General features: G+C 35.7%; 1 protein-coding gene and 1 pseudogene across 1 annotated transcript; both read right to left on the reverse strand.

The window, feature by feature from the left end:
• Positions 1 to 6,335: 6,335 nt before the first annotated feature.
• LOC138306494 (G-protein coupled receptor dmsr-1-like) lies at positions 6,336 to 7,657 on the reverse strand (annotated as a pseudogene).
• Positions 7,658 to 9,799: 2,142 nt separating this feature from the next.
• Positions 9,800 to 10,234, reverse strand: LOC138306615 (uncharacterized). Its single transcript, XM_069247054.1, has one exon. It carries the CDS (start codon positions 10,232 to 10,234, stop codon positions 9,800 to 9,802), a length of 435 nt encoding a protein of 144 aa, XP_069103155.1.
• Positions 10,235 to 12,435: the final 2,201 nt, after the last annotated feature.

Raw genomic sequence — 12,435 nt, forward strand, 5'->3', positions numbered from 1 at the left:
GAGCGTATGGTACTGGTCTCGGTTTGAAATAACGTGGTCTGACATCAGGCTCAATATAGATGTGTGCTTTCACACCTTTCACTGTACCAAGTTCCTCTGTGAAAACCTCTTTAAACTCGTGAACGATATTTTCAACGCTGTCTGGCACCTCAGGCTCTGATTTGATAGTGTGAACTATCTCTGTCCAATCCAGCTTTATTTTGTTAAGCCAGTCTCGACCCAATAGGCTTGGGCCATTCCCTTCCACTACGACTAGTGGTAGTCGTTCTGCTTGGCCTTTGTTGTATGATACATTCACTTGGCCAACTCCCAAAATAGGAATTTCCTCACCTGTATAAGTCTTAAGCCGTTTCTCTGACTTCCTAAATGCTACGCGAATTCCCTGCTGTCTCACTGTAGCACGACTTAAAATGGTAGCAGATGCACCTGTATCGACCTCCATTTGAACTGAGCGACCTTCAATGTTCATGTTCACTAGGTATGGGTCTTTCTTACCCTCGGATAGACGAAACATGGAATAAACCTCGTTGTCATCATCACTATCATTTAGGTAGTGTGTTCCAGTTGAGCGTTTCTTATCCCCAAAACTGCTCGGTGTCGTTTTGTGTTTCACATGCTTTTGTGTCTTTTGCTTCCCTGATCGACATTTCTTGGCAATGTGTCCTTTCTTTCCACACGAAAAACATTCCGCATCCTTGAATTTGCATTCAGCCCTTGGGTGGTTACCCCCACACCCTGAGCACTCATATTTATGATCCATGTTTTTGACAACTTTAGCACCATGTTCATGCTTGCATTTAGACCTGTTACTAATCTTATGTATTTGGGTGGTCGCTGATTTGGTTTGCTGTAGATCTGCCACATTCTTACTAGCCATTTCCATTGCCGTGGCTGTGTCCAGTGCCATTTTGAACGTCAATTGGCCCATCGATAACAGACGCCTCTGAATCCTGTCATCGTTTACACCACATACCAATCGATCTCTGAGCATACTTTCAAGAGTGTCCCCAAAATTACAGTCTTCTGTTAAGCGACGTAATTCTGCTACATAGTTAGCAACTGATTCGCCATTTTGTCGGAATCTATTATGGAATTTGTACCTTTGTACGATTTCTGAAGGTTTCGGATGTTGATGGTTTTGTACGAGAGTTTTCAGTTCATCAAATGTCTTATCGCCCGGTTTAGCCGGGGCTACCAAACTGCTAATCAGTTTATACGTTTTGCCGCCACATACCGATAACAAAACTGACCTTTGTTTTCCTGCATCGGTAATCTCGTTGGCTGCGAAGTAATGTTCCAACCGTTCAACGTATTGGCTCCAAACCTCCGTTTCACTTTTAAACTCGTCGATTTTCCCAAAAGTCGCCATCCTGTTCTGTGTAGTGTGTACCTCGTCCACTTCCTCGTCGCCAATTGTAATAAACGATGATTGCCTCTGTGGGTTCATGTGTTGTTTATTTCAAACATAGTAACGTACAGCAGCCCACCAAGATGGCTGGGCGGAAAGCATGGTCATCAAGGGAGATAACTCTAATGTACAACTCAATGAAACTATCGGTGCGTTCGTTTTACAATACTTATTACAGTAGTATTGATGTACACCTATACCAAACATTACATGTCTCTTCTAAAGCTGATAACAGGGAAGTGTCATAGATAGGCTGTTTGTTTGTTTGATTAATTTACGTCCTATTAACATGTTAGCCAGGATCATGCAAGTACGGCCTCCCATGTATGCGGTGTGTAGCGTGTGGGTACAGGTGTTTGGCTCTATAGACATTTTTCTTTCTATATGTAATACTGTATTACATACATAATGTCTATAGAGTCAAACGCCTGTGGTGTTGGTAGTGCGAGGTGTTTTTTTAGGAGACTGCGGTATGTTCGTGTTGTGTCGTCTTGTATAGTGGAACTGTTGCCTTTTTATAGTGCTATATCACTGAAGCATGCTGCCGGATACACCAAGTATTTTCAAGCCTTCGGATTGGTTGAGACTATATATAAGTTGAGAGCCGGGACAAGTATATTTATTTTTTTGATATCATTTAAATATTTTTAACTTGCATTGTCAGCTTTAAGTTCACAAACAGTTTTCATTGGGGACAGAATTATTATGAAATGCTGAACACAGATTGCTTTCTTGTAGCTTTCAAACCGTTCGACACTTTATTATTTTCGATTTTTGCTCATATATAGGAAACCAAGGGGGTAATTGTGGTATTATTTGCCACTTAATATTGTACTGTGCGTAAAGACGTGAATCGCCCAGTAAAGATTCTATCAGCTATATACTGCCCTGGTTTGAACATGACATAATCTCGTAAACTATGGTTTTTATTTAGTCTTTTTATATTCCTTTGTACCTGAAACGTTTCCCTCGGACTAATTGCTCTCTTCTAGAATGTCCATAATTTACCTAAATTTAGTGTTCTTTGATTTCCCAAGCGTCGGTTGCCACCGGTATCTCTTCATTTGACTGCTCGTTTTCTCTAGCTTGGATTATTATGGCAATTTCAAACTGCCAACATCCCTGTCAGAGCTTAATTGAACATTGAGATTCAGTGTAAAACCAGAACCTGTCCATGGTTAGAGTGCCACCGCACTCCAGCTTTGCATCTAGTACTTTCACACAGTCGCGGTGATGTAAACCTACATGGCAATGATATAGCTGATGACACTGATTGCACGGGTAGTATCCATATTGGTCACGCGTGGACAGTGATTTGTAAATAGAATATCTTTTCAATATCTGTCTGTTACACAGCTTCTCTCGGAACGTGAAGCTTTGTTTTGAGTGCCGTGGGGTCATCGATTGTCCATACATTCTAGTATCCCATGTCATGTTGTCACATGTATAGTCGATCCGACAATACCATCACCCTAAACCGTCAGGAACCTAACGGGCACCAACTGATGCAATTTACTTGGTTCACGAGAAACATGATCCATCTCTTAAATAAATAGATGTTACCATGTGTGTTTTTGTTTGTGGTTTTAAAGTCTACACAATAAAGACCAGTGGATATATAGTCTAATAACACCGATTTTATTCAGAAATTGATTACAACATATGAATAAGTAAAACATTTATTTCTTTTTAGTAAATTATCAACATTTGTTAAGATTTTATAAAACGCAAATGATCACAACACATTACCATATTTTGTACAAGTTCTAGTTCGATAATTCTAAAATGGTGGATTTGCCAATTCAAACCAGCGCTCTGCTACACGCTGTGATAATGACAGCACTCCAATATCAAGTCCCAAATAGCAAATGCACATTACATAATATAAACAATGTAATTTACTGACTTCAAAAAAGCAATAAAATTTGATTAAGATTAAGTATCGTATAAAAAGAATCATGTGAAAAAAAACGTATTTCTAATATTGGTCATGCATGTTAGTGTTAAACCAACAAATGGATTTTAAATATATTGTATAGTATCTCATCTTGGGAATTCTTAGGCTCGATTTTATCGTAACTCAGGCACTTTGTAAAGATGATACACTCATTAAAAGCAGATGAATGAAACAATTATATGATGGACTGTTTCACACTCTCAAAAATACAAAATAATCAATAATTCTGAAATCAGTGATATATTGACTATCAACTGACCAGATTTGAGATTTGAAATACAATGTTACAAAGTATTGGACAATTTTATACTAACACTATTACTAAATTGTACATTGTATAATCAGACTAACATTTTCTTAAAATATTTAAATTGAGGAATTTTATTCTGCATCCCCTACATTTTTTATATACCATCATTTTTTTTTTTTACTTTTGGTTGAGTGTCTTCACGTTAAACGCCCCTAATTTTGCTAAATTGAATTAAAGCGCAAACTCAATTTTGATTAGGTTAGCGCATATATGGCTTCGCGTAACCGCAAAAATGCCAAATGAACACAAACAAAAATGCAAAAATTGCTCTCATATTTAAGCTCAAAATGACCTTTTACTTTTGATAAAATACTGGTTTAACCTTTGTGCGTTATTTATTTTCTTTCAACTTGAAGAAGAGGTATTATTATAATCAAATTTCAGGCTGTGGTGCTCGTTATCAAGTGATGTAGTAATTATATTGGTAAATGACACGTCAGATACAGACGATAACAATAGATTTCTGTCTGTAGCGTTAATGTACCTAAATCTATATCAAACAGGTCAATATTCACGTGTTCATACACGGAACCTTCTACACATATGATTATTCATAATTAAAGTCTGGGTGTCCTTAATACCACATACAACACACACTCACAGCCAAACTAAACCGAAATGAATGACAAATTTACTTTACATAACAGTAAAAATCAAATTAAATTTGAAAGAAGATCTAAGAAAATAAGATAACAAAACAACCACATAATAAAATCGTAATCTAACCTTTAAATTTATTCATCTCAAGGGCAAAACTAAAAGCAAAGGTCAGGCACAGATTTGTGCGGAGCTTTCATATGATACAAGATTGTCAGAGGATAACCGTTCTCTTTCCCATCGACAAGACCCACTTCGCAAATTTAGGTCAAAAAGAGGTCATTGGGATGACGAAAATTACAAGGATTTATTATAATAACTTCGGAAATTCGTCTACATACGTAGTCTGATGTATTTAATTTTGACGTTTTCCTGTCAAACGCCAAATAAGCCAAAATACGACAACATCCAAAATAGTCCAATTTACAATAGAACAAAGACAATGTTCCTGATAAGGATGTTTTTGACTTTACACTTCTCGATTACATTTATTAATCTGTATTTGTCGACTCCACGTTTTGGTAATGTCTCTACAGGTAGTCGATATCCGCTTTATAATGTAAATAGTTTTCAGGATTATCAGGCTAACTGCTCATGTCAATACCGAACGTTGAGGATGCACGGATATTACAATCCAAAAATATGATTAAAAAAAACCCAAATAAATCACAAATCAAAGATTACTCAAGCATAGACAAAAGCAATAAAAAAATATAGATTTTAAAATTTAACAGCAACACGATGAGTTAAGAGAAAATACTTTACATCCCTAACAAGCAATTCAAGTTTTTGTTTTTTTTTGTATTCGTTTTTTGAAATGATTATCGATTACTCCTCAAATAGTTTTACGTCTCGGTGAGTCAGTAAATCAGGTATAGTCAGTGACAGTCGACATTAAAAAATATTCATCATGCGACATTTTGATTTCGATATGGTATTTACATATGGGTAAATCAGCTTTGTGGGCAGATTGTGTGGTATAAAACACTGGTTATCATTCCAGTATATTGAACGTTATTGATATCATATATCACTTCAGATACATATTTAGTTTATATATTTCATAAATCATCATGTGATCCTACTTAAATAACTGTCTCTCTACTTGAATTCTCAATTGGGACTCTTAAGTAAGGGTGATCATTATTAAGGTTTTATTTTATTTTGGATACCGAATAAAATACTACCTATCTATTGTTTTTAATATGTGTAAACATTTGAAAGTTTAGGATAAAAAGTATTTAACAAGCTGCATATAAATAGGTGTTGAGATTGGTTAAAGAATTGAATAGGTTCTATAAAGAAACTTATCACCATATGGCATCTGCAATGCTCATTATATATTGATGCCATGGAGTGTATCAGAAATTGAAAAAAGTTAGATCAACCAAAATTAACCAACATGTTTAATAGCAAAGTATGATATATCTTGTGTATAAATATAACTTATCAAAAGTGACGTTTTGTATGATCACGTGATGTATTGCATTCTGGCTGTAATACAATGTAGTTTATACTATACTGTAGATGTAAATATGGTGATTTTAGCTGTACTGCCAAAATTCATTTTCAGCTCTTATTTGTTCTTGCAAAATGAATTGTAAGTATTGAAATTCTCAAAATGTTGGTAATTGTCGGTAATGAATAGCATATTAAATACTCTTCTTGGTTCGTGAATATGAAATCCACGGCACATATAACTTTAACTGGCATTAGATAAGAGCATTGTTTGATGTAACAATAATGAAATGAACAAATATGTTAAAATGTATTTCGGATAAAAATACTAACCACGTGACATGACGTAAACATGTGACATAAAACTGCAAACATAAACACTGTTATATGACGTTAGTAGGTAGGCACCTAACATACAACTAGAACGTTGAAAGGCATTTACGGATTTTACCGGACGAATCTCTCTATTAGCCCTTCGTGATTAAATGAATCATCCGACTGAATTAATTTTGTAGTCTGTATTTACCGGAAACCTTTGGAGGATAGTCGTAGAGAGCAGGCCCAATAAAACCCAGGCTCTATTTACACTTAATACTACTTCCGGCTGTTTCTAAGTTGCGCGAAAAAAAATCAATAGCAGAGTCTATTTCCATGATCGATGTAAAATACGATTTAGACAAGTGATGGGTAATGATAATTGTCCTGGGTCGTTGATCATTTATACACTTCAATAATGAGATAATGAGAGCCCGTATCAAGGGTTGACCCTACTCAACAGACTCTGGTATAATCGTGTGCCGTTTGGAACTGGCACGGGGAGCTTTCTTGTTTTCGGTTTTCGTAATTGACAAACCATTTCCACAAGCGTCTTTCTGAAGTCACTACTCATAGTGCAATATAAAATGAAGTTTATAGAGTTGTTGACCAAAGCTATTATATCCATCGCATCTCCTAGAGGAATGTAAACGTGCTCGAAGAAACCTTTTAGGAAGAGACTCAATAGGATTAGAATACCTTGAGGTAGTTCCGTGACAACAAATAGTATTATAACGACCAATAACATATAAGTTGTTTTAGTAGTATCATAAGATTTCTGTGTTGTCAGATTATTATTTGTCCACATACGCCTTTTCACTATCATGGTGTTTCGTAGAGTCCGTAAAAGGATACCTCCATAAGCCGTTATCAGAATACAAGGCAGGAATTTGGCTAAGATGCTGTATAAAAGGAGATTAATCATCACCACAGGTTTAACCTGGGCCGTCCCTAGGTGGAAGTCCTCCAAGATATAGACCGTAGAATTATCCGACAGTGGCACGAGTTTGTTGGAGACAAAATTTGGTACCAATAGTAAAATGGAACATACATAAATAACAAACACTACAATTCTAGCCCGAATTTTTCGTCGCATGTGTGTGAGGCTTCCTTTTGAGGGAGACTGAAGATGGACATATCGAAAAATGGCTAACGCCACGCCAAGCCAGATAGAAATGGTATGTGTCGTAGAAGTGAAATTGATATGGAACAACAGAAATCTCATCCAGGGTAGACTATTTTTCTCTGGGGACACACTGAAGGGTGAAAACGAACAATAATAATGTACAGCGAATGGAACGTAGGATATCATCGTTCAACAAATCTGACACCGCCATCCACGTCAGGATAAAGTTAATAGGCGTCCTCATATGACGTCTGGTCAGCACGGTGATATTTATCAAATTAGAGGGTATTCCAAACAGACACACTACCAAACTCACGTAACCATGGTAATACATGTAATTGGCGCTGACTTTCTCCAGAGCCTCGTTTCTGAATGTTTCCGTGACGCTGATGTTGCCGTGTATGATGGTTTCCTCAGCCATTCTCTCAGCTATCCGATAAATACTCAACTGTTCCTCCATATTTTAAACGCCATTGTACACGTAGAAGTCACTTTTGCCAGTACCTTCTTTATCATTCTGCAAAAGAAAGATAAAGAAATTAAAAATTGACATCTGTTTTCATATAAGTAATGTGTTCTGATATACGTAGAAGTATTTATTAGTTTTCAAATGGGTATTAAAAATGACTAAACTTTCAGCAACAAGCTTATGTTATTTTCTACAGTAAGGCCATGACTGCCCTGATTGTGCATGACTTTATACTATGTACATCACTGACAGATGACGAACCAATTGCCACCTTGTCTTATTCGGACGTTTCTATAATTTCATAGCAATGACTGTTGTTTTAATTTACTATGTCCTTAATACTCTTTTTCCAGATGCATTTGAACTTAAGCGTTTTAATAACTCAAAGATTGATTTATCAGTTTGTTTAACCTCAAAGGACAATTAGAAAACAGCTAACAACTAATTGGCAACTGTTTTGACTCGAGAAAACAAATTTATTACATTAAACATCAAAGTAATATTTGAAACATGAATGCGCACCAAATTGCTTTCTAGGTTAAGACGACAACTACTAGATCATTCGATGCAACTGAAATTTGCCTTTAAAGGAAATATTCTAAAACTGGAAATTCAAATTGAATAGTTGCGTTGATTGAATATTTCATTGTACAATCAAGGCAGTTTTGAGGCATTTACACAAATCATCAATGATGTCACACTCGTCACCACTAGAACACCGCCTAAAGGACAACAGCAAAGATTATAGGTTATTTGAAAATATACAAACAATTAATCATCCACTGGTAGCATAGAACGGAGTCACGTGTTCAATGCGACACGAGTTACTAAAATTCAGGTCAAATCGTGTTATATTTTTCTAGTCTGATCCGCAAACAGCACAATACCAGTAGATGTACAATTTGTTATGTCAACCAGACCATAATTATTGAAAACAAATATCAATCAATCAATTTCTAAAATGCTTTTCCATACCAAAATGTTTTAATCATTAGACACCAAGTTGTTTTAACATTGGTTCCGTTTCCATGGAAAAAGTAATTTACAGAAGCATAGCAGGATTCGGCTAAATGGATTGAAAATAGACTTATAGCGCTAACTGGATTGGGCATTTACAGCCCGCATGTTGGATTCAGGGGTCTATATGCTGATCAAGGTCTTAGCATGTTAGTTAAAATAGATCAGAATATTATCGTAAAGGGCAAAATTTATGTTATATACATTATACGCTAATTAATTAATTATTTACAGTTGACATGTATTGCAGTGACATCTTCGATGCCAGTGATTTCTTCAAGGACGTACTCGACGCCATGGCGACTATCTATGTGTTTCACCTCACAGGAAGTTCTAATTTCGGAACGAGCCAGTTAGCTTCAAACTCGTACAAATACAAATCTATTTTCAAAAAAAACTAACAAGATTGAAAGGCAGTATTATTCATGAGGATAAGCTATTTGTGCTGATGTTCGTCTTATTTACAGTCAATAATTGACGAGTTATTGGAAACAGATTTGTTTAGTTCATATTATTATATCTTTGTATAAAGGTATCAATGAAGAAGATTACATTCGGTCGTCAGTAAGGAATTTAACCTTTTCAATTTCAGATTTTACCGTTGTGTTTCGTAAGGTATAACAAAATAAGACTTCCTTAATAACCCATCAGAATGAGCGCACACAAATAATGCATTTTCTGTCATCACCGTGAAGTTCAGGGACAAAGGAATTGTAAATAGATACCTAGACTGAAGGCAACGTTGATTAAACTAGAAGAACCTATTATAGCCCTGAGCTATTTTAAAGTTCACACGTCAACGCGCGTGCATTACAAACGAAATGAAATTTTCTGTAATGTGTTGCTAAGTAACGGACGAGGATACTCTTTGTATATGTAGTATATTTAAAAAAAAATATTTTCATGTTTTTTTTAATAACAGTCTTTTATCGCATTGTTCAAAACTCATGATAAAATATTTCATAACACTACATTAAAATTTATTTGTTTTGGACATTGATAAAATTCTTTCAGAAGTGCCATATGTAATAGTTTTTTTAAACATCCAAATAAGAAACTTAAATAGGTATCTTTGTTTGTTTGTATATCATTGTTGCAACATGCAATCCTCAAAACGACTTTCAGCACTATTGACGTATAATTTATACATCTTCCATTTCTATTGGGGAATACTCCATTTCTATTGGGGGATATTCCATTTCTATTGGGGCATACTCCATTTCCATTGGGGCATACTCCATTTCTATTGGAGGATACTCCATTTCTATTGGGGCATACTCCATTTCTATTGGGGGATATTCCATTTCTATTGGGGGATACTCCATTTCTATTGGGGCATACTCCATTTCTATTTGGGGATACTCCATTTCTATTGGGGGATACTCCATTTCTATTGGGGCATACTCCATTTCTATTGGGGCATACTCCATTTCTATTGGGGCATACTCCATTTCTATTGGGGCATACTCCATTTCTATTGGGGCATACTCCATTTCTATTGGGGCATACTCCATTTCTATTGGGACATACTCCATTTTTATTTGGACAAAATCCATTTCAACTGAGGCATACTCCATTTCTATTGGGCATACTACGTTTCGATATGAGCATGCTCCATTTTTATTGGGGCATATTCCATTTCTATTGGGCATATTCCATTTCTATTGGGCATTTTCCATTTCTATTGGGCATATTCCATTTCTATTGGGCATATTCCATTTCTATTGAGGCATACTCAATTTTTTGTGGGCATATTCCATTTCATTGGGCTTTCAATTTCTGATGGGGCTTACTCCATTCCTTTTGGGGTATATTCCATTTTATTAGTGCTTACTTCATTTCTTTTTAGGCATATTCAATTTCTATCGGGGCATACTTTATTTAAATTTAGCTTACTCCATTTCTATTGGGGCATACTCCATTTTCATTTGGGCTTACTCCATTTCTAACGGGGCGAATTCTATTTCTATTGGGGCATACATAATTTCTATTTGGCATATTCCATTTCCATTTGGGCTTACCCCATTTCTAACGGGGCGAATTCTATTTCTATTTTGGCTTACTCTATTTCTATTGGGGCTTACACTATTTTTATTTGGCATACTGCGTTTCTATTTGAGCATGCTACGTTTTTATTGGGGCATATTCCATTTCTATTGGGGCATATTCCATTTCCATTGGGCTTTCAATTTCAAATGGGGCTTACTCCATTCCTTTTGGGATATATTCCATTTCTATTAAGGCTTACTTCATTTCCTTTTGGGCATATTCAATTTCTATCGGAGCATACTTCATTTCTTTTGGGATTTCTATTCAAGCATACGCTATTTTGACTGACATCTATCTTATCTAATCGTCCTGTGCCATTTAATTTCAATATTTTACAACGCAATACATCGGCACAACGATATCCACTAGTTGTAAATACATATCTTTTTTTATTTACATCCTCTGTATTTAATAAAACACTTATCGTTGTCGCGTAGGGCTGTGCGTTAGTCAGTGTCAGGTCTCATTATCAGGTATAGCGTCGTTAGCTGGAGATGAACTCCTTTTATTAGGTTTCAGTTGCTGTGCAATTAATATTTTCTGGATGCAATGACTCCGCATTTCTCTTTGCTATTTCTTTGTATTGGATGGGATTTGTGACGGAACTTTAGATCTACCACATAAAATTGCTACACTAATTAGCGTTTGTCATGTAATGGTATAAAAGATTGTTAGTATTTAGTGCGTCAATCTCATCCATTTCAAACGTCATGCTGATTTAGTCGTAGACCCCTACCTATTTTAGTGTGTTTCTCTCGGCTATTACAAACATCATGCTAATTTAGTCATAGACTCTACCTATTTTAGTGTGTCTCTCTCAGCCATTTCAAACATCATGCTGATTTAGTCGTTGACCCCGCCTATTTTAGTGTGTCTATCTCAGTCATTTCAAACATCATGCTGATTTAGTCGTTGACCCCGCCTATTTTAGTGTGTCTATCTCAGTCATTTCAAACATCATGCTAATTTAGTCGTTGACCCTGCCTATTTTAGTGTGTCTATCTCAGTCATTACAAACATTATGTTGATTTAGTCATAGACCCTACCTATTTTAGTGTGTCTATATCAGTCATTACAAACATCATGCTGATTTTGTCATAGACCCTACCTATTTTAGTGTGTCTATCTCATCCATTACAAACATCATGCTGATTATGTCGTAGACCCTACCTATTTTAGTGTGTGTCTATCTCAGCCATTACAAACATCATGCTGATTTAGACTTTGACCTTACCTATTTTAGTGTGTCTATCTCAGCCATTACAAACATCATGCTGATTTAGTCGTAGACCCTACCTATTTTAGTGTGTCTGTCTCAGCTATTACAAACATCATGCTGATCTAGTCGTTGACCTTACTTATTTTAGTGTGTCTATCTCAGCGGAGACTTTTTCACTTCCTGTATATTTGTGATCATTTCCGCGAACTTGAAGATCCATTGATAATAAAGAAATAATAAGCATGGTTAGTTATATGGTACCTTGTTGATGTTAGAAATTACTTTGTTTCTTACCAAATATGTTACCATTTTGTACCCCAGTTATAAAAGAACAAAAATCAAAAGAACAGATGTATAAATTATGTTCAATAGATAAATAGTAGGGGCTATTTTTCCCTACATGACTAGAAAAAATCGGTAATATACGATTTCTCCCAGAATAATATTATTATCGCAGATTTCCGTCAGAATAATGTTATTGTCGTAGACTTATATTCTGAAAACAACAAG

The sequence above is a fragment of the Argopecten irradians genome, chromosome 13, assembly GCF_041381155.1.
Source record: "Argopecten irradians isolate NY chromosome 13, Ai_NY, whole genome shotgun sequence".
Lineage (NCBI taxonomy): Eukaryota > Metazoa > Mollusca > Bivalvia > Pectinida > Pectinidae > Argopecten > Argopecten irradians.

Bases quoted from the DNA above. Each gene is read 5' to 3' on its own strand.
- LOC138306615 (XM_069247054.1), bottom strand. From the start codon at position 10,234: ATGGAGTATGCCTCAGTTGAAATGGATTTTGTCCAAATAAAAATGGAG.